Below are 26,148 nucleotides of genomic sequence, written 5' to 3'. Positions count from 1 at the left end.
TAGCAGCTTACAAGAATCGTTGACTCTGTCTTGCAGTTTCTGTGGATCAGGTCCTCCTGATCAGACAGGGCACAGCAAGGAGGGCTGTTCTCGGCTCCACAGTTTCTGGAATCTCCACAGAAGACTCAAAGGCTGAGGAGTGGACCTGTCTGAAGGAGCGTTCCCTCACGTGTCTGTGGCTGGCTGTCAGCCACAGCGCTCACACGTGACCTCTCCAAGTGGCTTCCTCTAATGCGGTCAGTGCCTCAAGAAAAGCCAGGTGGAAGCCATAGTAACTTTTATGACCCAGCCTCAAAGGTCACACAGTATCACTTCTGCTACATTCGACTAGTTGAGGCACTTGCAAAGGTCTGCCTGGGTTCAGAGGGAGAGGGCAGACCCTACCTCGCAGTGAATCACGTCAACATCACATCATAAGAACCGCACGAGAGATGAGACAGTTTGGGAAAATGCAGTACAATCTACTACATAGCCCAACCCACGTCTTGGGCTCTGACCATTCTGATTAGCAACTTCTTCCCTGTTGAGTAGGAAGCTAGGAAGAAGGTGATCTGAGACAAGCATGGCTAGGAAGAGGGCCTCAAATTTTATTTCTTACAAAACCACCACCCGCTTCACACAGATATTAATTTAGAGACTCCTTGCCATGCTCTTTATAACTTCCTTACCTTGACCCCTAACAAAAATTCAAACCAGCTGCCTGTTTTGACTTCTAGATGGGACTAGGTTGATGGGTAGAAGGGCACATATGTGGATACTCAAGAAGGACTCCTGCCCCATTGAGCCCTTCCAAACAAAAAAACAAAACCAAAATAAAACCTAACACTTTATTGAACTGTGCCTGAGAAATCCATATGAAAGTTAATTTGCTTTAGAACTATACCGGACTTCCCTAGTGGTCCAGTTGTTAAGACTCCACGCTCCCAATGCAGGGGGCCCAGGTTCCACCCCTGATCAGGGAACTAGATCCCACATGCTGCAACTAAAAACAGAAAAGATCCCACATGCCGCAACAAAGAGCTCGTACATGGCAGTGCGGATCTCGTGTGCCACAACAAAGACCCGGTGCAGCCAAATAAATAAATAAATATTAAAACAAAACAAAACAAAACTATACCAAATGTTAAATTCAAACACAACACAGTAGCACTCATATCTCATTAATTGTGTATACCTCAGTGGAAATTCATTTGGGTTTGAACTGGGGAAAGAGGGGTTAGAGATGGAGTTGAGAAGCTGTAAGGATTAGGTAGAGGAGGAAGGAAAAGCAGAAAGAGCAGAAGCTATAATTACCTGGAACTTTGCTGTGTTACGCTTGACCAAGCTTTAGTTCGTGAAAGCAGTTTACATGGTTTTCCAGCTGTAAACCCACACTATCAGCCTGGGAATCACAGATCCTCCTCCAACGCTCAGCCAGACACCAGTCCTTGAGGCCAGACTTCTCTTTCATCCTACCCCTCACCGGAAGTGCCTCTTCCTTGTGAGGGCTCCTACAGTAAGAACTAGGTAATTCATATTTTCTAATTAAAAATAATAGTAATGACAACTAACATACTAACATTTATTAACAACTTACTATGTGCCACATACTGTGTTAAGTGCTCACACTGTCTCAAATAATCTTTACAAAAATAATCTACCAGGTGGATCCTAGTAACCACACCCTCTTTACAGATGAGGAAGCTGCAGGCACAGAGAGGTTCAGTAACTTGTCCAAGGCAGCACAGCTGATAAGGCAGCCTAACTCTGGAGCCCATGTTCTTCTTAACCACTGCATTATTGCATAGGGAAACCTCATACAAACCAGTTACTGGGGGAAGGATCATTGTGAGCACATTTATTAATAAATAAATAAAAAGATAAACATAGTGAACTAAAACTCTGCCTAAAATATTTAGTTAGGAGGGAAAAGTAGCAAATCAAGAGTAGAAAAAAATGAAAAAAGAATATACATAAATAAAATAAAGCCAAGTTAGTGTATTAAAAAAGTAAAAACTGTTTTTTAATAAATGACTATTGTCTCAATGAAAATAAGAAAAAAATACAAATTAATAAGATTAGAAATAAGAACATAATACATAACTAAATGGGTTTTTGCTTACAAAAATATAAAGCACTGTGACAGATCAAAAAACTGAGAAAGAAATACAAGCAGTTACTCCCACAAAGATGCCTAGCCCTGATGGGTATATGAAAATTTCCCAAACTTTCAAAGAACAACAACAAAATAAATCCCTATGTTACATAAACTTTAAATGTATGTGTTTATGTGTGTTTTTTGTTACCCAATTTATTTTTTGAAGTGAATAATGATTGATTTCAAAATCTGAATAGGAATCAAATCAAATTATAGGCCAATCTCATTAATGAACATAAATGTTAAGATTTTGTGTTAGCAAAAGAAGAGAAAAACACTTTACATGTACTAGTCACTATGCTTAATTTTAGAAACACAAAACTGGTATAAAGAAGTAAAAGTAATATAGGATATCACATTAACAGGAAAATGGAAATTAATATAATATATTATATAATCCAAAGAGACTTTAACAAGTTTTTGGCTATAATTCTCATCTCTTCCTGATGAAAACTTTTTAAAATTATTTATTATTTTATTTATTTATTTTATTGGAGTATAGTTGCTTTACAATGTTGTGTTAGTTTCTGCTGTACAACAAAGTGAATCAGCTATATGTATACATATATCCCCTCCCTCTTGACCTCCCTCCCATCCCCCCCATCCCGCTGATCTAGGTCATCACAGGGCACGGAGCTGAGCTCCCTGTGCTATACCGCAGGTTGCCACTAGCTATCCATTGCTGATGAAAACTTTTAAAATCAGGTGCTGGTAATTTAGGGTTGCTTTTTGTCATATGGAATTCAGTTCAGTAATTCACCAGAAAGGCAGATTCCTGCTCTGCACTGTTTAAACTCATCTCTCTTATATAAGAATATATCCTTTACTTCTGGGGAAGGAATGTGAAAGAAGGGGTACTGGTAACAAGAAAAATATCAGCGTCTTAGGGCAGGGACCCTCATAACTACAGACTGTGGCACTGGGGATCTAGGGTCCAAGGAGAGACGAACTCAAGAGACTCATAGGTATGAAATACACCAGCAATGCCCAGAAAAAGGAGTAGGAACAATTGCTTCTGGATGTCCTGATAATATACCTTTTTTTTTTTTTTGGCTTATTTTGATTTGAGCTGCTGCCAAATTATTTTTATCTTCAGCCCTTCCAAACAGGAAACTAAGGCAACATTAGCTAAACATAATGGGGTGTGTATTGAAAACAAAGAGTCGATTTTATTCTTAAAGAAGAAACATATATTGGTTTCTCAAATCAGATCTATTGTTCCAGAAATGATGTCAATAGCTATTCAAGAAGAAAGAAAATATTATGTATATATATCAGAAAGGAAGAAACAAAAGTATCTATTTTACAGGTAGCATGATTACAGACCTAGAAATCTAAGGAAATTAACTAAAAATTTATGGAAATAATGAGTTTAGTTGCAGGACTGACTCCAAAAGATTTGTAGGTATCTGTGTATATCATGTATATATGTGTGTATTGTATTATATATGTTTCAGTATATGTACTAATATATAACAAGGAAATAAAATTAAAATGGATTCTATTGCTGGTATTACAACAAAAAAGGATTAAATACATGGGAATGGATTTAACTTGTGGCAAGGTTTATTCAGAGAAATTATAGAGAGGGCTGTTAATAAATTGAGTGCTATACTTGCTGATTAAGAAAGTAAATATAATAGTATTTCCAAGTTTAAAATGTAGATTTATCAATTAAAGCCTCAGCAAGTTAAAGTCCCTAACAAGTGAAGAGAACAATTCCTCTGGTATAATAACAAGAATAATGCCACAGAATTTTATTTTAAACGCAATGATTACTGACTCACCCTACTGTATATTTTGCTTTACTAAATTTTAAAACATATTATAAAGTGGTAATTATAAAAGCAATGGAGCACTAAGTTAAAAAACAAAATAAAGTTGTTGAATCAGAAAAAATAGAAATCTTAACAGATTAACTCAAACTCTGAGTTTAATATGTGACAAATCAGAACTAGGACAGTGAGGGAAGGAATCGCTAATAAATACCATTGAGATAATTAGATATTAGTATAAAAAAGCATTTACTTATGCATACAGTAATTAAAAACAAAAGTGGAATCAGATCAACTTTGGTGGGTTTCTAAAATTCCTAAGTCTCCTTTGCTTGCTTGGTAAAATGGAACTCATAATACCTAGCTTGAAGGTACTTTTGAGGAGTAACTTAGATAATATATGTAGAGTACTTACCATAGTGCCAGAACATAGTAAATAGTGTTATCATGAGTCAGAGAATTAAATATATACTAGAACAAACAAACTGGTTAAATGACCTAGAAATACAAACAGGAAAACATGTTTATCAAAGTGGTGGAGAAGAAACAAATTTCTGACCATAGAGGCATGAAGGACATTATCAGAGACAAGATGGATGTAAAAAAATTTTTTAAAAAAACAACTTTCAAACAAAATATATTATTGAGAATAAACATATATTATTGAGCTCCTGAGTGAGGTAGCTTTGGAAAGAGTATTGCCAAGCCAGAGAGGGGAGGGACTGAATTTCAGGATGGCCTGAAGACTCACTCTGTATTTGTCAAAAAGCCCTTCCAGGATGAGCCAACAGCCTTCCCATGAGTTCAAAGGAGCTCAAACCCAGCAAAGGTGGTCCCCCTCTCTATTCTGTCACCCCCCTTTGACTAGTTTGTCCAGAGCCCTGTGGTCCCTCCTTCTTCAGCTTGGGGTCCAGAGGAGCTTCATGTGGTCATGCTGGCACTGAGCCATTTCCCTCTCTTCACAGGGGCTGCTCACCTGGCTCAGCTCTGGTCAGTGCAGCTGCCCTTGCTAGCCGCCCCCAGCCTGCCCAATGGTCCAGTGTCCTCTTTACCTTCTCACCCACCTGTTTAATTCTCATTTTCTCACTTTTCCCCCTCTAGTAATCCCAAATTGCATGTCATTCCCATACTCCCACCCCAACCAATATACATTCTGTATTAGTCAGGGTTCTCCAGAGAAACAGAACCAATATTTAAAAGGGATTTTTAAATAAGGAATTAGCTCACACGATTATGGAGGCTGAGAAGTCCAGACCCAGAAGAAACCATGGCATAGTTTCAGTCCAAGTTCAAGCCTGAAGGCAGGGGAAGACCCATATCCCAGTTCCAAGGTAGAGAGAGAGGATCCTTTCTCACTCAGTCTTTTATTCTATTCAGGCCTTCAGTGGATTGGGTGAGGCCCACTCACATTGGAGAAGGCGATCTGTTTTACTCGGTCTACCAATTCAGTGTTAATCCCATCGAGAAAGCCCCTCACAGACACACCCAGAAATAATATTTAATCAAATATCTGGGTACCCGATGGCCCAGTCAAGTTCATACATGAAATTAACCATCACACCTTTGAAATGTAGTTCATATTTCTAAGCCTTTGTGCAGGGACTGTTCCCCTTGTCTGGACCACTCTCCCCTTTTCCCTTCTTCATCTGTATAATTACTTTATCCTTTATGACTCAGGTAACTCCTCCAGGAAGTCTTCCTTGACACATCCTCACTGAACCGAAAGCCTCTCTTTCAAGCATCGTAGCAGCCTGTGTGCTTCTCCCTGAGTAGGTTGCAAATACTTTGTGGCCCAGAGACAGTCAAAACTCTTAGCCATCTTGGTTCCTAGCACAGTGCCTGCCTCACAGCAGTCCTAAGAAAGGTCTGTACCATCCGCTGCTGTCTACCCCACTGAAGACTACTAGTTTTGGGGTTTTTTTAAAATAAATTTATTTATTTATTTATTTTAGGCTGCATTGGGTCTTTGTTGCTGCGTGCGGGCTTTTTTCTAGTTGCAGCGAGAGGGGGTTACTCTTTGTTGTGGTGCACGGGCTTCTCTGTGGTGGCGTCTCTTGTTGTGGAGCACAGGCTCTAGGCGCGTGGTCTTCAGTAGTTGTGGCACAGGGCTCCTCCTCACAGGCTCTAGAGCGCAGGCTCAGTAGTTGTGGTGCACGGGCTTAGTTGTTCCGCGGCATGTGGAATCTTCCCAGACCAGGGCTCGAACCCATGTCCCCTGCATTGGCAGGCGGATTCTTAACCACTGCACCACCAGGGAAATCCAAGACTACTAATTTTGACATCACTGTTTGTCTCACTGAAGCTGCTCATACTAATTTCAATATGGCTCTCAGCCCTGACTACATGCTGGGATGTCCTGGGGGAACTTGTAAAAAGACCAGGGTCCAGGCCCCACCCAAGGCTGAATGAATGGGAATCTCTGGGCTGGGCCCAATTATCAGGATTTTTTTAAAGCTCCCCAGATTGATTTGCCTGTGCAACCAGGATTGAGAACCATCAACTTAGGACAGTGTTCAGACCCCAACTAAGGGATGATCTTAATTCTCTGTCTGACTAGGCAGATGGGGACGTGAAGCCCTGCTGATATGGTGCTATCCAGAGCTTAGGGGAGACAGGAAGCATCTCTGCTGCCTCTCAGGGCATCCCCACCACACACACCCCTCCCCACTCCCCACACCCCCATCACCATGAGGCTGAGTACTCAGCATTCTCACTTTCACATCTTCTTAGAGGGTAGCTGTTGAAGCCCTTTCTCTGGGAACTGCCTTAGCAATTCCCACGCACCCACATCACTTGTTTGCCTTACGCCTAATCGGAGGGGTGGCGCTTCATTGGGCATTACAGCACTTTGATCCTCAGGTGCTCCCTTTAGAGTCGATGGGTGGCAGGATATTAATGGGACAATCCAACGTAAGCCTGACTTATGTACAATTTTAGGGGCCCTCTTTAAGAAAAAGAATACAAAATTGCGAGGGGCTTCCCAAAGTTTTGGAAAGGGCCGGTGCAAGTACCACACCCTGAATTTAAGCTTCAGCAGCTTCGGAGGAGATCTGCTTCTGAGAAGCATAACTACCACTTACTGTGGCAATACGTACCAGAGACTTTCCTATGGAGCTCTCCTTACAACAAACAAGCAAGGATGTGTTATCTTCATTTTACAAGTGAGGAAACTCTGGTTCAAAAAGTTTTGTTACTCATCCCAGGTCACACACGTGGCACTAGAATTCCATCCGGTTCTGGCTGGTTCTGGAACCCAGACTCTTTCCACTATACCCGCAGATCTCAACATCTACAAAAGCTGGGTGCCTCCTGGAGGGCCTGGGTTTATTATAAAAGGCAGGCAAATCCACTACACCAAGTATCGTATGTAGACTGAAAAATTAATGTGACTGGCATATATGTGCAGTGTTTTCTACATGATGTAGATAGTGGTGTCAACTAAAAAAAATGCACAACCTAAAAGTTGAGAATTATGTTTTATTCAGCAGACTTGCTGAGGACTTAAGCCTGGGAGACAGCCTCTCATATTTATCTGAGGGACTGTTCCTGGCTTAAGTCCTCAGCAAAGCCTCCGAATAAAACATAATTCTCAACTTTTAGGTTGTGCATTGTTTGAGATACGGTTGACAACATGCTTCGTCCACAGAGATGCAGTGAATAAAATAAAGTCATTTAAAGGCACAAGTGTTACTTAATAGTTTAAATCATTGTGTCCTTTCTCAATCAACAGATACAAAAGGTACAACTTTTATATGAGCACTTGTGAAACTGTTTTTATGTTAAAACGGCCCCTGGTGCTGGGAAGGATGGGAGCCCACTGTGTTACTGGCGAAGTGGTACAGCTTCTGCTCCCGAGTCTGTAGTGGTCAGCCTCCTTCCACAGCGCTCCAACTTCTCAAACAGTGGTCTCTAAAATGAGGGGTTATAAAACAATCTGTTGGGGTAAAAGGAGAATATAGCAGAAATTCTGTTTATATTTATTTTTACCCTCATCTTTTAAAATGTCCATGCATGTCTATGTTTCATAAACTACATATGATCACAGTAGCACATGTGTGGGATTATAAATAAGTATATATTGCATGGAATACTAGTTAAAGAGCATAGATTCTGGGGAAGACTGCCTGGGTTAAAATCTTAGGTTTGCCTCTGTGTGTCCTTGGGTAAGAATCCTTTTTGTGTATCAGTTTCCTCACCTGTAAAACAGAGATAGCAATACCTACCGCACAGGGCTGTTGTGAGAACTAAATACATGAGGAATATTTATTTGTTAGTAAATTTATTTATTTGTTTATTTATTTTATTTTTGGCTGCGTTGGGTCTTCACTGCAGTGTGCAGGTTTCTCACTGTGGCGGCCTCCCCCACTGTGGAGCACGGGCTCCAGGCGCACAGGCCTCAGCAGCTGTGGCACGCGGGCTCAGCAGTTGTGGCTCGTGGGCTCCAGAGCGCAGGCTCAACAGCTGTGGCCCCCCGGGCTCAGCCACTCCACGGCGCATGAGATCCTCCCGGACCAGGGATCAAACCCGTGTCCCCTGCATTGGCAGGCGGACCCCCAACCACTGCGCCATCAGGGAAGTCCCTACATGAGGAATATTTAGAACAGTGCCCTGCAACAGTAAGGGCTGTGCAAGTTTTCTCTATGATAAAGACAAAGGTAATTATCATGCATATATTAAGTCACACTAAGGGCGCTTTCTCTCCCTCACTCTCTTGCTCTCTCCTTACTCTTTTAACCAAAAGAGGTGTGATCTTAAAAGTTTGACAACTACTGCTTTATTTTACTCCTTTGGAGGCAAAGAAACAAATGACTCTGGGCATCGGAGTAAAATCCCTCCCGAACTGCCTCCTCCAGCTGAAGTCGGCCTCCAGCCTTGGGATCCGCCAAATTGCCTAACTCCTCAAGCGTTAAAAGAGGGCGCTAATATGCTGGGATTATTTCTCTTGTGCTGTCCTCTGGCCCAGCCCTGTCCAGGAGTTGGAGACAAACTGCTACACAGTGGTTTACCCTCTGATAACTGGGGGATGGAGAGACCAAGAGACAAGGCTCCACTGACAGCGGCTTCCCACTCCCTCCAAGGAAGAAGAAAGGGGTCTGTGTGCTGAGGCAGCTCCCTTGCCAGGAGCCCGGCAGGACAGCTGCTGAGCCCTGGCCCTGAGCTCCCGCTTCCCCCATCTCCAGGCTGAGGTGCCAGGGAGTGGGAACATCGGCTGCAGAGAAAAGAAGAAAGAAGTGCATTGAGTTGTGCTCCTGCTGCCTGCTTTCCTTTCCTCTTTCACTCTTCCCAGTGACAATCGCATAGTCTGTATCCCCTCGCAGCCTCAATGCCCTCAAGCCCAGGGGTCGGCTCCTCTATCTCTCCTGTCTCCCTGGATGTTGCCATCCCAGATTCCCGTCTTCCTAAAGGGAAGTCCCAGAAGACCTTCTGAAGTTCCAACCCCCACTCCAGGCTCCTCTCCTTTCCCCTCCCATCTGCCTCTCACGTGCTCAGATAGACTTATAATTTATGCAAATAAACGTAGATGATTATGTAAATGATGCCTTCCCTTTTCTCATCCCAATTCTGGTAACACTAGGAGAAAGTAACGATAATGATTAAATCCTGCCATTTGCGACAACATGGATAAAAATTGAGGGCATTATGCTAAGTGAAATAAATCAGGCGCAGAAATACTATATATATGATCTCACTTATATGTGGAGTCTAAACAAACCAAACTCGTAGATACAGTAGATTGGTGGTCACTGGAGGCTGGGGGGGAAGGAGGGTGATGAGTGAAGGTGGTCAAAGGGTACAAACTTAGAGCTGAATACATTCTGGGCATCTAATGTATAGCATGGTAACTAAAGTTAACAATACTATTTTGTTTTGCTGAGAGAGTACCTCTTATCTGTTCTCAACCCGCACACACTCACACACACACACAAAGTAACTAGGTGAGGTGACAGTTGTGTGAATTAACCGTATGGTAGTCATTTCCCAGTATGTACTTATATCAAGTCATCCCGTACACCTCAAACTTACACACTGTTTTATGCCAATTATATCTCAATAAACCTGGGAAGACAACAGTAATTAAAAGATAGAAAATAGAATCAATGTGTAAAAGGTAAAGAGGCTGAAATTTAATCTAGAAAAGAAAATGCAATGGCTTTTTCACAGCAAGATTCAATTTCCACAGAGGATAAAATAAAAGAAGACTTTGACCCTCAAATTTCCATTAAAGCTTCAAATCTATAGCAGATTGTAGAGTCTGACTCCCTATATCCATTAGGTTTTCCCATTGAAATTAGGGGCTCTTAGGAAGTGGTCAAAAGGGCTAATTGCTATATTATACCAATAGCTCATGCTACTATATTGGAATACAGCTTATATTACACACTGGAAAAAACACTGATTTTTCTGTCTTATAGACCAAATCTCTTCACAGAAAGAACCATAAATCCAACTGTTGAATTACTATTTTTAACACTCTTCTCATATGTGTAAGAATTAATAAAGCTGGCTTTTCATGAACCACATAAGAATAAGCAACTGGGTTTTTTCATTGAAAGGGTATTACAATACTCATTTTGGTAGACTGAACAAGATCTACAAGAAAATTATGTACACCTTATGTAATTTTTTTAAGTTTGAGAAAGGTAATTGGAAGCCAACTACATGATGATCGCTGGAAATCTAATAATATCAAATGCTGTTATGGCTGAAATTCTCTCTCCAATTTCCACCTACTCATATTGCCTATTATTTATAAAACTGACCCACATCACAACTACACACAAGCTCTAGGAGCCCACAGAACATTTTGTTGAAAGTTTTAAAAACACATCTTATGACAGAACTATCGTTAAACATATGAATGATATTCTATTGCTTGGTTAAAATTGTATGTCTAAATTGGAATTTTTAAGAAAACTTCTTAGCAGCACCATCTAGTGGGGAGTGTAGCAAAAATCCTACTCTCAATATACCCAGTTCATGGAATGATTTATTTAAAGTTTAATTCATTAATTTTGTTCCATTTTCTGACATAGAGTCTAAATTATGAGATATTACTGAGGACCAGTTGAATAACTGAAAATACAGAAGTAGAGCAAAACTTAGATTTTCTGCAACAGTTCAGATTTCAAATTTTCATACATTCTAATAACAAATATTTTTGAATTTTATAATTATGTAATGTTATTGTCTTAAATAAAAGTTTAAATTGTACAAAGTGTCATTTTATCTTTAGTTCTCTGTAAGTATTTTTTAATGCAAATCACAAATTAGGAAAAATTTTATTGGATCACGCATTCCGTAGTTACAGGTGGGTAGACAAGTCATAAGTCAGGTTACCAATGGAAATTTAGTTTTTATACCACCTTACATTAAACCGTGCTAAACAGTTTCAAACAGACAATCATTAGATGAGCAATCGTTCTACAACTTTCCTTTAGTGTTCCTAGGATAGCTTGGGCTAATCTCCAGCATGCAGAACATGAGGTATAATATTTCAGAATGGCAAGCCTCAGACAAGGGGTAAATTAAGATTTTTACTTCTTCAATAATTACAGTTGACCCTTGAACAACACACTTTTCAACTGTGCGGGTCCAAAAAACATATTGGAAAAATTTTTGGAGATTTGCTACAATTTGAAACAATTCACAAACGAACCACGTACCTAGAAATACTGAACAATTTAAGAAAAAGGTATATAAGAAATACATAAAATATATGTAGATACTAGTCTAGCCTAACATAGGCATAAGGTGAGTGATATTTAATATAAAATTAATAATGTGTTAGTTTTCTGTTATATAACTTTGCTTTCAAAGAATTACATTACTGTACAGTATGCCTCTCTCTGGTAATTGGGTAAACTGTGTATCACCCTACCATCATAGGTAAGGGGGTTCTCTTAATGCAACAATGTTTCCAATACTGTATTATGAATATGACTGTAACACTCTATGCCATAAAAATTTCATAACGATTCATTCATTAACATATAGGCTAGGCTACCATAAAGCAATAATACTGCTGCTGCTTTGTTATTGATGTATGAATCGTTATACCTGTAAATAAATGCAAATTTCTTTTTCACATTATCTTTTCATTTTTGACGTCTAGTGTTAGTAATAAGGATAACAGCTACCATGTTCTGTATTGTATAAGACAATATTGATGTAGGTACTGACAGACAGATGATTCATCTTGTAAACAGACAACATAAACTAACTGTATTCATAAATACAGTACAGCCTGTAAATGTATTTTCTCCTCCTTATGATTTTCTTAATAACATTTTCTTTTCTCTAGCTCACTTTACTGTAAGAACACAGAATGTAATACATATAACATACAAAGCATGTGTTAATTGATGGTTTCTGTTTAGGTAGGGCTTCCTGTCAACAGTAGGCTATCAGTTGCTAAGTTTTGGAGGGCACAAAAGTTATACATGGATTTCAGCTGCACAGGGGGTCAGCCCCCCTAACCCCCACATTGTTCAAGGGTCAGCTGGTATATTGAGCATCACCTATGTACCAGGCACTGGTCTAGGTTCCAATTAGAACAATAAACAAAACACCCAAAATGTCTACTTTCAAGAAACTTACATCAGGGGAAGGGCCATAGAAAATAAGCAAATAAACAAACATATAATATGTCAGACAGTAATTGTGCTGTGGAGAAAATGCAGGATCAAGGAGATAGGGAGTAACAAGGAAAGGGATGGTTGCTCTTGTATGTGAGATAGTTAGAAGGACCTTCTAACAAGGTAACATTGAAACAGAAGGTAAAAAAGGGAGAAAGCGAGCTATGCAGATAGCTGAGGGCCATGAGTTTCAGGTAGAGAGAATAGGACTTGCAAAGGCCCTGGGGTGAGAGATTGCTTGGCATATTCAGAGAACACCAAGGAGGTTGGCTGGGGCAGAATGATCTAAACAGAGAAATAGGGGCTGAAGTCAGAAAGGTAGTGGGACTACATAATGTAGGGCCTCGTGGCATTGTAAAGAATCTCATTTTTATTCTAAATGATGTGGGAAGCCATGGAGCTTTTGAATAGAAGAGTTGTTCTTGGTGTTGTGTGGATAAGGCCACAGTAAAACAAGGAGGGAAGCAGGGAGTCCCATTAGGATGCTTTTGTCTCGAGTGAGAGAAAACTTAGACCCAGCCGATAGCAGAGGAGGCAGTGATAAGTAGTAGGATTCTGGATTCATTTGCAGGTAGAACCACCAAGATTTGCTGATGGATTAGATGTGGAGAGTGAGATAAAGAGTCAAGGATGATGCTAAGATTTATGTCCTGAACAACTGGCAGGAAGGAATGGGGTAGGCTGCAGGAGAAGCCTGTATTTTCGGGGCTGGCAAATATTAAGAGCTTGATTTTGAACATGTTAAGATTCAGATCTCCGTTAAACATCCAAATGTAGATGTCAAGTAGACAGTCAAACAGGGGAGAGGTGCAGGCTGAAGGTGTGACTTTAGGAGTTTTCGGTGTGTAGAGGATATTCAAAGCCTTGAAGCTAAATGAGGTCACCAAGAGAGTAGGTGTACATAGACAAAAGAAGAGGTTTAAAGACTATGCCCTGGGACTTTCCAACATTTATTGGTGAGGGAGAAAGAGAACCAGCAGTGGAAACTAAGAAGGAGGCGAGTGAGGCGGAGGAAATCAACAGAGGTGGTACACTTGGATCAGATGAAGCAAGCTTTTTAAGGAAGAGGGAATGATTGATGAATCAAGTAGGATGAGAATCAGGAATTGACCATCAGATTCAGCAATAAAATAGCCACTGGTGACCTTGACAAAGGCATTATTGGTGGGGTGGTGGGGATACAAGTCCGATTGAAATAGGTTCAAGAGAGAATGAGAGGGAAGCAATGGGAAACAGTGAGAATAATCAGTATAGATGTTTGCTATGAAGGAAAGAAGTGAAAAGCACTGGTAGATGGAAGGGGAGACAGGATCAAGACTTTTTGAGCGAGAAGTTTTTTCTTTTTTTTAATTTATTTTTGGCTACGTTGTGTCTTCGTTGCTGCCCTCGGGCTTTCTCTAGTTGCGGCGAGCAGGGGATACTCTTCTTTGCAGTGCCTGGGCTTCTCATTGTGGTGGGTTCTCTTGTCGTGGAGCATGGGCTCTAGGCATGGGGCTTCAGTAGTTGCGGCATGTGGGCTCAGTAGTCATGGCTCGCGGGCTCTAGAGCGCAGGCTCAGTAGTTGTGGTGCATGGGCTTAGTTGCTCCGAGGCATGTGGGATCTTCCCGGACCAGGGCTCGAACCCGTGTCCCCTGCATTGGCAGGCGGATTCTTAACCACTGCGCCACCAGGGAAGCCCAGAAATTTTTTCTAAACAAGAATTTTTTTAAGATGGAAGACATTACACAGTGTTTACATGCTGGTTGGAAAGAAGCCATACAAAGAGGGGAGTTGATGAAGCAGAAGGAAGAGGAGAGGCTCGCTGGGGTGGTGCATTTGAGTAGGTGAAAGGGGATGTTGGGGGAGTTGGGTGTTGAAAGGCACACAGATAGTTGGTTCACAGAAATAGGAGGGACAGCAGGATATATGAGCTCAGATGCAGGGGAGTGGATAGATGTGTTGGTGGGTACTTGTGGCAGGTCTCTTCTGATTGCTTCTATTTTTTTCTGTAAAGGAAGCAAGGGCATCAGCAGAGAAGGGGGACAGAGAAGGAGGCGATGGAATTCAGGAAAAGAGGGGGTATGAAATAGTCATGTAGAAGAGTGGGGCAACGAATGGCCTGGGGAAGTGTTTTGTATAATAATAGCATAGCCTCCTTGAGGTTAGTAGGCTTTAATTGTTTAGTGACCATTTCCTTCACAGAATTCCAGTAGTAATATTCTACATTATTCATTTGGCACATAACACATGTTACATCCTGTTTTCATTTATCTGTTATTGAGAGTCCTACCTCTCTTTTTCTTCTAATTATACCTCACATGTTTCCAAAAAGGGGCTGAGACAATTTACATACAACAAAGAATTATTTAAAATGACATAAATGAGGGCTTCAGAAAAAAAAAAAAAGTGTGGGCCAGTGCTGCTGACTCTGTGGGGTGGTCTATTTCTCAGGTGCAAAGTTATCAAGTCCACAGGGTTAATATACTAAACCCACATCTTGCAATCTGGCCCCTACCAATGAGAAAGGTGGTATTTGGCCCCCACAATTACTTTTTATTTTATTTCTCGACTATTCAGAAGCTGGCTGGTGAAGCCACTCATTGGAGACTCCCTTTAAGACTTTAAGAAATTAGGCCACAAACACGAAGGAATGTTCAGAGAACATTTAAGAATAGAGGATATTTTGCTGATGGAAACCATGAATTCTACAGGACTCAAGGGAAGAATTTAGAAAGCTGAGGAAGACAAGGCATCAGATTAGGAGATATACAGAGCTGTATAGGGATGAGAGTCCAGGTGATGAGGGGTGGCTGGGAGTTTGGGGCTTCTTGTAGTGAATGACCAAAGCAGGGACAAGGTGTGAGGAGAGTGATATGGAAGGTCTACAAGGCAGAAGCTGTGTACTGGATGCTGTGGTGCACGGTCCAGGTTCCCCCTTTCAGTACCAAGGCACTTATTCCCTCAGCTGCTGGGAGAAGCCAAGGACCTGAGTTCCCCCAAGGATATTCTCCTTGGCTGAAGGTAGATGCCTTGTCCAAGGCCATGCCTCCCTCCCTGGGGGCAACCCACACCCAAAAAGGTGAAAGTACAAAGGCGCAACACCCCTGCCTCAATTCAGGACATCTCTGAAGGGCTGTCTGAGCCTCAGAGCTCCCCAAAGATCTGCTGAAGCTTCTGCTACATCTGCCTCACAGTTCAACTCCTCCTTTTGCTCCTTCTTGCTTTCTCAACTCCCTTACAGGTGTTATACCCAGGAGCACTCACCAGTAGACTTCCTGCATGGAAATCTCTATTTCAGAATCTCTTTCATGGGAAGCTTGCTCTATGCCAATTGCTAACAGAAGTGGTCCTAGGAAGCAAAATCTGAAATGAGATTTTAGAGCTGGATTATAAACCAGCCAACTGGCAATGAAAATGTCATCTGGTGGTAAGTGGAGTATTGAAAGTACCTAGCATGCTGTAACTGCACAAAAGTTAAAACTTTCATCAGTGGAGAAGTTGGGATGGGATATCCATAGAAGGTAATGAGGGCATTTTTCAGGCCTTTAAGAGGTTACAGAAAGTTGTAATGGATTCAGAGGGCTGTTGCTGGGGACTATTCCTGTCCTGGAGAAATACAATAAAAGGTGTGAAGGTGATTAACTACCAATCTAAGACAAACTGTGATTTTCAGAGGGCTTCCCTGGAAGCATATAAGACAGATGTATCTCCTGTAGTCACAGGATAGAAAAAGCAGAGGTCAGGCCCAGGATTTAATTATGAGGGAAATGGAGTTTCAGAGAAGGGTGAATTCTCATGGCAATTCTGCTTTGCCAAAGTTAAGGCCTTGATTGAGAAGAAATGGGACCCTGCGACTGGCAATGGGGACATCCGGGTCAGTGAATTTGAAAATATCAAATTCTGAGTTCCCCTGAATGCTTTGTGCCTGCAGAGGAGGCCGGCCCCTCCTTCCTAAAGACTTGTGTTTCACCCTTGCTCAAAGACAATTCGGGGGCTTCTGTTATGCAAGACACACACTCAGCTTGTGAAATAACTCCCCTCTTGGGCATCAGAACAATAACTAGAGTTAAGTCACAAAACAACCCATTTAGGGGAGTGTTAAGACTAAGGGAAGAAAGGGTTTATATCCTCAAGGAGGTATAGGATCCAGCCAAGAGGTGTTGGCAGAAGCTGGGAGACTATGTTTGGGAGTGGATCCTGAGGGCGCTGGATCAAGAGGGGCAGAACATGAACTTTGGTAGAGTGAGTTTACTGATGTGGAAACCTTTTCCATGATACAGGATTTAATGCCCAGGCAGGCTCTAGGACACACGTTACTAACACAGTGCTAGGTTGGCTCTTGGAGGCTTGGAGAAAGTGATGGCACACACGTAGTGAAGTAGATATACTGAACTGCCATGGCAGGTGGTGGACGAAGGAAAAAAAAGACTCAGAGAGGTGGCTTGAGTGGGCAGTGGCAATGGCTTGGGTGGTTGGTCAGGGACCAAAAGGAGAAACATTGGAAGATAGGAGACAGCAAAAACTGGGGAATTGAGGGATGCACTGATGGGAGTGGGCACAAAGTGTGAAGAGCTGTGCATGACATGTTAATTCCATCCAGAAAACATCTACCACAGAAGATGAATTAAACAACCAAGTAGACAGAGTGACCAGGCTAGCGGACATCAACCGGCCACTATCATTACCCACATTAGTGCTGCTGGCACAAGTGGCCCACAGCAGAGAAGGCTTGTTTGTAGGGATGAAGCTATGCATGAGCCCAACAGAATGGACATCCACTCATCAGGGCTGATCTAATTGCTGAATGTACAACTTGCCCCAGATGCAAGTTGTCATGGCGAGACCAACCAACCACTTGGTGGTAAGCCAACTACATCAATACTCTTTAGTCAGCAGGTCAGTGATTCATCTTGACTGGAATTGACACATATTCCAGGGTTTTCCTTTCCTGACTGCAGGGCTTCATTTTCCAAGGACTTCAAGAGGATCTGAGCCAGTAAAGTAAGAACTCACATAATATTGCATCAGACCAAAGGACATGCTTTAAAACAAAGGTGGTACAGAGGTAGGCATATGACCATGGATTCCCTTTTCCGATCAGATACTACACCGCCCAGAAGCTACTAACCTTCCTAATAGAATAATGAACAGCTTGGAGATTATATCCTGTGAGGATGGGGTACCATCCTCCAGGACGCAGTTCACATCCTGAATCAATAACTGTTATATGGTGCTATGTCCCTAACAGGTAAAATACAAGGTTATAGGAACCAAAGACTGAAAGTAGAAGTGGCCCGATTTATCATCACGGCCAGTGACCCACTTGGAGAGTTTTGTTTCCTGTACCAGAAATTAACACCCTGAGATCTAGAAGACATGGTTCCTAGAAGGGAAATGCTTCTGCCAGAAACACAGTAAGATCATTTTAAATCTATATGTGCCCATTCAGTCACTCCTGGCTTTTTGTGTCAAGGAAAGGAGTCCCCCCACTGGCTGGGTATTTGACCCCAATCACAGGAGGAGGCAGGACTATAGATAAAACATGAGCAGGGCTACAGAGAAAACTTGACCAACATAATTAGCAAGCTCGACCTTAGAATAGCATCCTAGATTCATCAAACAGAGAATGCACATTCTTTTCTAGCACACACAGCTGTTTATAAAAACTGATAACATGTGAAATCAGAAGAAGTCTATTACACATATACAAAAGAGTTGATAGCATATGGATCAATGGTTTCCAAACATCTTTAGTCGTGTACCTGCAGCGTTGCAGTTTCCCTGGGAAGCCCACTCTGGGACGGAGATGACTGTGCAGATTGTTTAGGGAGGGCTCTTGGGATTAACACCTGTGAAGGAGAAGGGAGGAAGCAGGAAGGAGCAGAGAGAGAAGTTCAGCTGCAATTGGATACCAACGAAGGCCCCAGCCCAATGTCCTTGGGAGCTCGCGAGCTGTCAGCCCTTCAGAGTTGGGGCAAGAAGATCAGGTGCTTACACTCCTGAGTTGAGCAATCATTGAATACCAGCTATTTTTTAAAGTTAATTTTTATTGGAGTATAGTTGCTTTACAATGTTGTGTGAGTTTCTACTGCACAGCAAAGTGAATCAGCTATATGGATACATATATTCCCCTCTTTTTTGGATTTCCTTCCCACTTAGGTCACCGCAGAGCACTGAGTAAAGTTCCCTGTGCTATACAGTAGGTTCTCATTAGTTATCTGTTTTATACATAGTATCAATAGTGTATATATGTCAATCCCAGTCTCTCAATTCATCCCCCACAACAAGCTATTTTTGGAAAAAGTTGTGACTTTGAGCAAGGCAATCCCAAAAGAAGGCCATTTTCTGGTAACACTCGTACCAACTCGGAGAATAAAATTTTCATTCCTAAAAGAGGATCTGGGTAGCACATCACATAAATTTTGAGTATACATCTCTAATACATAAGAATAGGATGTTTATAAATTATATACTTTTACTATTATATTGACATATATGACATCTTAAACACAATAACATAGAAGTTTATAAAGAGTGAGATAGTGATGAACTAAACAATGTATTAAAACATTTTGCATAGGTGATGGTTTCATACTGCTATTCACTAAGATAAGACACAATACACACTTAGGACAGGCAGACTTCATCATGAATGGTAGGTTGTAAGTCAATATTTCTAACAATCTTCTTGATAATTTCAATTTTTTGGCCAACTTCTTACCTGATCTGACTCCTTTGCTTGCATTATTTGTGTTATCTTCAACTGTTCTTTCTTTCAAAGATTATTTTTAAGGGTGCTTTCTTTGAAGGAATCTTTTGTGAGGGTTAATTTAGTTAAATTAAATAATTTAGTCTAAATATCCACTTAGCCCAGCATACATAATTTGCAATATTTCTCAATATGCTAAAAGCAAATGTAAGAGGGAGGATGCCACTGTCAACCTCTCTACATTTTGGAACTCGCCCTCTTCCCTCAAGACACTCCATTCCTGACATGTGGCTATCTGAGACACAACCTGGTGAGGACAGCAGTGTTCTTATCTACATGAAATGTTAATAAAGATTAATCTCTTTTTTTTTTTTTGTGGTACGCGGGCCTCTCACCGCTGTGGCCTCTCCTGACACGGAGCACAGGCTCCAGACACACAGGCCCAGCAGCCACGGCCCACGGGCCCAGCTGCTCCGTGGCACGCGGGACCGTCCAAGACCAGGGCACGAACCCATGTCCCCTGCATTGGCAGGCGGACTCCCAACCACTGCGCCACCAGGGGAGCCCTAATCTCTTATTTTTTAGACAAAAATAAGTAGCAAGAGTAGTTCTAAATATTTTCTGTCTGCACCTCTATGGATCATCTTTCACACCATCTTCGGTAGGGACACCCCATTTTAGAGATCTCTGATCTAGTGAGCAGGTTTGTGCACCCCAGATCCAGCACCTCCCTTTCGGTCAGTGCTGAGAGATATTGCTTCTTGAATTACTCCTCTTTCCATCTTTCCTTCTGATAGCACATACTTTGTTAGTGTTTTTATCTCTAATCAGGTAGGAGTCAATTTGAGGTTTAAGTAGGCCTGTGAGACTGTTTCCTACTAAGTTGATGTAATCCTTTCTGCTATCCCTTTCTCCTTGTGGTCTAGTTTTTAAATTATGTTCAGGTTCTTGGTGGTGTCTCCATGAATTGCCTACAACAATTATATGTGAAACATAACATACAAGTTTATTAGCAATTCAACATCAAGTTGAAAAACACATCACGCTGGCAAAAAATTGTTTTTCTTAAAACAAGAAATCCTGTTTAATGAGATTAGATTCTCAAAGCTGCCTGTGTGTCAGAATGACCTATGGCACTGAGAAAAACAAAAACAAAACAAAACAAAACCCACTCATTCTTGGACCCCACCTGCATTACTTAGGGTCAGCTGTGAGGAATTAAAGAACTACAATAACAGGGTCTTACCCATAATGGGAGTTGATTTCTCTCTCACACAAATGACTGTTGGAAGGCAGAGTAGCAACTCTGCTCCATGAGGTCTTGGGGGACCAAGCTCTTTGCAGCCTTCCTTTCTGCTATCCCTAGGGAATTTTGTCCTTGTGGTCCAGTATAGTGGGTTGACCTCCAGCCTTCACATCTATGTTCCAGGCAGCAAGATGGAGGAAGGGGAAAAAAAAGAAACAGGAAAAGGATGCATATCATCTGATCCTTAAGGTAGTTTCCCAAAGTCTGCCATGTGACACTGCCACTTACATCCTATTGTCTGGATCTCAGTCACATGTTCACAACTGGATGCAAGAGAAGCTGACAATAATACTATTTATTCTGAACAACCAAATACTCAGCTAAAAATTGAGAAGTTTATTGCTAGAGAAGAGGAACTTTGGGAGACAGCCAACAGTCTCTGCCAAAACTTACAAATCAGCGATTCTTTAGGCCTTGGCGGTCTTCAGGAATCCAAGTGCACTTATGATTCGGTTGGAGAAGATTTTGCTGTACCCCATCCTAAGGATCTCATATTATGTCCAGAATTAGCAACTGCTTCTGTGCTCTCTTAGAGAAGGTGGAAAGATGGACACAAGGTCGATTGCATCAGCTCTGTGCCTGTCATTTTATCACGTGCTTTCAGGCATCACTCAGCTAGGCTATTTTAGGTTTGGTGAAAGAGAACAAATAAATATTACAATTAAAATACACTGGAATTCTTTTGACAATAATTAAAAGCCCTGTTCATCTCTCTCATGTTCCTCTTTCTCAGGGTGCTAGAAAAAAAAATACTAAGAAGAACAGACAAGACGTACAGTTGACCCTTGAACAAGGCTGGGGTTAGGGGCATTGACCCTTCTCCCAGTCTAAAAATCCACCTATAATTTATAGTGGGCCCTCCATATACATGGTTCCTCAGTATCTATGGTTCCCCCGTATCAGCAGATTCAATCAACTGTGAATGGTGTAGTACAAAAGTATTTACCATTGAAAAAATGGAATTTTTCAAACCTGAGCTGTTCAAGGGTCAAATGTAATCTCTTCTAAAAATTTGGTCCACTGGAGACACCAATCTAAATGGAGACTTTCTCTCTACTTTTGTCAACTTTGTTTAGAGAGATACTTACAGCAATAAAGAGAAGAAACGGTTTGGGGGCTTGAAACCTCTACACGGTGTGCCCTGGAAACAATACTGGGTGTTGCACAACTCTACAGGGTACTGTTCACATTATTTCTGTGTGAACGGCAGCCCCTTGGAGCAGGGTATAAATGGTGTCCCTCAGAGTTGTGTAAGGTTGCTGTCCTGCAGGGAAGCAGTGTAACTTGTCTGTTAATATCGAAATACAGGTAAACTGGCAAAATAACCATGTGGCATTGACAGTCCCAAGAAGAGTCAAAGACTATTCTGTTCTTGAAGAAAGCTGTTTTTAAACATAGTCCAGAGAACTTGATTTATATTAATTTCATCAATGGCTACCAAGAGGGTTCAGCTAATCTAGTGAATCTGCAACATTTCTGAATTTCTAGGTGTCTATTTTAAAGACAAGTGTAAGACCCTAGAAATTTCAGGTTTCTACAGTGCTGTGGAATATGAGTTGCATGCACATTTCTGTCACATCATTAATCAGGCGAGTTTAGGATACCTCACTTTCTTTCTTGCGAGCACACCTGTTCCTGCTGGAAATGAATAAGTAGATAGCAACCGCAGCTGCATGGTGGCTTTCCTGATTTAAGGAACATAATTAGCCTCATCTTTAAAGCTGGAGTATTATGGCAAAGCTTCAAGGGTGCCTCTAATATGTAGCTCTTGTCAGAGTCAATTACCATTAGGACATATTTTTAACATGTCATTTAGAATGTGTTTTTTAAAAAAAATATAGTTTTAAAATTATTAACAACAACAACAACAAAATAAGTCTTTAAGCAAGTGCATTTTCAATAATGGGATGGGATATCCTGGAAAGGTTTCTTCATATTAGCCACTGTTGTTTATGGGACCCAACAGTTTTAATCAGTCTTGCCTCCTTTGACACAAAATAAGGATAATTGAACTCATGCTTCTTCTTCCCATTTTATATCAATATATAAAGTATTGGTCCTTAACATTTATTGGGTCATAAACATGTCAGAGAATACAGTGTAAGATATGGCACCTTTTCTAAGCAATGCACTCAGATACATATACACAAATGTTAGCATAAAATTTCAGGGATTATTGACTCAAAATCTATTCATAGACACTCTAGTTTCAAAACCCCAATCTAAAGCAGAATGTAGGATGAAAATACGTTTTGAGAACTCAAAATTGAAATCTACTCAAGGTCTAAAGAAGAAAAAGTTGATGTATGTATGAATTTGAAATAAGTTTACATTAATTTGAAACTAAGACACTTTGGAGACAGAGTTACTATTTTCAGGAATTTTTTTCTATTGATGTCTTTAATTTCAAGGACCAATTTATATAAAATCCAGCAATACACATCTCAAAAATTATTCTAAATTGAGCTACAACTCAAAGCACACTCTAGAAGTTTTTTTGGTTTGTTTTGTACAATGGAAAACTTATGCTATATTCCTTCAAGATTTCTCTATCAGAACTTTTGGTAATTTTGTTTGGGTTCACTGGTGAAAATATTGTAAAAAAACCAGTTCATTTACATCATCCTGAAGGACAATAACCTAAGCCCATTTGTTTGTTTGTTTACTTATTTATTAACTGTATTAAGATATAATTCACATGCCATACAGTTCACACATTTAAGGTATACAAGTCAATGGTTTTTAGCAGATTTACAGAGTTATGCAACCATCACCACAATAATTTCAGAACATTTTCATCAACCCAGAAAGAAACCTTGTACCCATTAACAACCACTCCCTACTCCCCACCCCCATCATTCCAGCCTTAGGCAAGCTGTAATCTGCTTTCTATCTCAATTGATTTGCCTGTTTTTTCACTTAGCATAATATTTTCAAGGTTCATCATGTTGTAGCATGTATTAGCACTTCATTTCTTTTTATGACTAAATAATATCCTATTGTATGGCTATTCTACATTTTATTTATCCATTCATCAGTTGATGGACATTTGGGTTGTTTCCAATGTGGGGCTATTATGAATAATTCTGCTATAAACATTTGTGTACAAGTTTTTGTGTTGACAAGCCCCTCAACATTTAACCATACAAGGCAAAAAGTAAAAAGAGTTCTTATAACAAAATTAAACAACATTTGTTTTACAATAATTTTAGACTTGCTAAGATTTCATACCCAGCATCACAAAGGCATATCATGACTGGGAAATGCATCATGACTTTATCACAGAATTAGAGGAGGTTAGATCCCTGAGATCTCTTCTTACACTAAGTCAACAACTTAACTACTTTCCATTACTTCTGTCTGACTAGAAGAGTAAATAAAGACCAGGTTGTGGACATCTGGTGGTCTTGAGGAAATAATCATAAAATGTTACTGAGCCTCTTGCAAGCAGCAAGGACAACTGTGCACATGGGCCTTGGACAGAAGTGTTATATTGAGCATGACTTCCCAAGCTACCCTGACCTCCCTTTTCTGGTCTGAAGTATGTGGTTTCCTCACCAACTCTCAATTGTGTTTTGCCTAAACTTCAGCACTGTTCTGCCACTGATACTCTGCCTCTGACTACTGCCTCTGCCTCTCCCTTGGCCGCTTTCCAAGCTCACTCATAGAGACCCTCACTGCTGACTCTACCCTGCCAACCATCTTCACTCCACCTCTGAGACTGAAGTGAAATGTATCATAGGCTTCCTTGCTGGATTAATGCCCCTCTGGACTCTAGGTCTGTCAAGTGCTGTGCAAGATGCTCAGGGGTGCATGATGAGTGTCTGTTGAATGAAGGGTCCATAAGATTTCCTATCAGTGCTACGTGTGTGAGGTTGAAAGGGCTCAAATGAATTTATACATGTATCAGTGAATAATTAATGACATATTTCTCCAATGATCAAAGAACTTGGGGACCTCAACTTATTCCTGAGGCTCTTTCCTTAGTGATTATGGTGTTAACATAAGTTTATTCACTGAGATTGAAATAATTTATCTGATAGGGACAGACTCCCCAGCATAGGAAACACATTCCTAAAGATCTGACCCATTAGAATCTTCATCAGACAGAAGACCCAAAGAAGAGTTTTAGCTGGCCAATTACTTCTTTTGCTTTGCATTTCAGAGCAATCTTACTTTGGATCTTTGGATTTAGTTTCGCTGAAATTCAGTGAGCATTACCTGATGCCAGCATGTGAGGCAAAACCTGAAAGGCTGAATCACAATTTACTGGTGGGGGGTCCTGCCAAGCTTTGCCACTCTTTCAGAGGAGGGTTTCCCTGGGAAGCCAGTTTTTTCAGATAGTCACAAGGCTCCAGTTGGGGAATATCAGGATTCTGCCTGTGATATTTCTGCAACTTCTCTACCACTGTGGGCAACCCAACTGTGGAAGCATAGAACATGGGCCCACCCCTGTGCCTTGGCCATCCATACCCGTGTAAATAGACCACATCAATGTGCTCTGGGGTAGCCGCCATCCCTTCTCCCAAGATGCGGAATGCTTCATTGATGAGTGAATATAAGCAGCGCTCGAGGATCTCATCCCGGCTAATGATACGTGGTTCAATGTGATAGGTTTCTCTGTACTGTGTCAGAAATTTGGAAAGCCAGGGATTAGGTTTGTGAATCCTACCCAACGGCTTATCATAAAGGTACCAACCCTCACCTGTCTTCTGGCCAAATCGTCCTGATTCACAGAGCATATCAGGAATTGGGCAATATCTCCAGCTGCCTCGCTTTCGGGAGGGAGTTCCTGGAGGCAATGTAGGTCCAGTAAGACCTTGCCCTTTTCGGGATTTCCAGCCTACATCCAACCCAGCAAGATCAGACACTCTAAAAGGTCCCATTTTGAAACCAAACTCTTCCAGCACCTGATCTATCTCCTCTGGTTTACTGCCTTCTTCCAATAAGAAATATGTCTGATTATAATAAGGCTTCAACATTCGATTCCCAACAAATCCAAAACAATTTCCTACCACTACTCCAATTTTGTTAATCTTTTTCGATAAATTCATAATAGTGGCAATGGTAGTGGGGGAAGAGTATCGGCTGGGAATAACCTCTAACAACTTCATGACGTGAGCTGGTGAGAAGAAGTGGGTGCCAATGACCAAGTGAGGACGATCACTGGAAGAAGCAATCTCATCAATGTCCAGGGCTGAAGTGTTGGTGCACAGAAATGCTTCTGGCTTGCACACGGCTGACAGTTCAGCAAAGACCTGTTTCTTCAGGTTCCTTTCCTCAAATACTGCTTCAATGACTAAATCTACACCACTAAGCTCTTTTATAGATGTAGTTAACCTGGGTTTTGGTCCTGACCAAGGGTGGCCACTCTGCTGCATTTTGGACATTTCCTTTTCTAAGATGGAGGTTATTATCTTGTTTGCAGTCTCTAGCTGCTTCTTGTCTGATTCTACAGCAATCACAGGGATTTTGGCCATTGCAAAAGATATGGCAATGCCTCGGCCCATTGTTCCCAAGCCTGCAGATAAGAGTGAAGGAGAAAAAGAATGATTCAATGGTATTGGGAACTGAGAAATTACTCAGTAAATGGAAGGCTTCTGTG

At 41.1% G+C, this 26,148-nt stretch overlaps 1 protein-coding gene across 1 annotated transcript in view; it reads right to left on the bottom strand.

Annotated features, from left to right (window-relative positions):
* Positions 1–21,787: 21,787 nt before the first annotated feature.
* EHHADH (enoyl-CoA hydratase and 3-hydroxyacyl CoA dehydrogenase) overlaps positions 21,788–26,148 on the bottom strand; it is a 51,643-nt gene continuing 47,282 nt past the window's right edge. The window contains exon 7 of the mRNA XM_022570450.3: positions 21,788–26,064. Within this exon, the coding sequence (XP_022426158.2) occupies positions 24,803–26,064 (1,262 nt within the window). The 3' untranslated portion in view covers positions 21,788–24,802. The remainder of the gene's footprint in view (positions 26,065–26,148) is intronic.

The sequence above is a fragment of the Delphinapterus leucas genome, chromosome 4 (genome assembly GCF_059928025.1).
Source record: "Delphinapterus leucas isolate spDelLeu-1000000601 "Yukka" chromosome 4, BTC_Dleu_Yukka2, whole genome shotgun sequence".
Taxonomy (NCBI): Eukaryota; Metazoa; Chordata; class Mammalia; order Artiodactyla; family Monodontidae; genus Delphinapterus; species Delphinapterus leucas.
The sequence above is the reverse complement of the archived record's forward strand: the minus strand, read 5'-3'. Positions and strand labels throughout refer to the sequence as shown.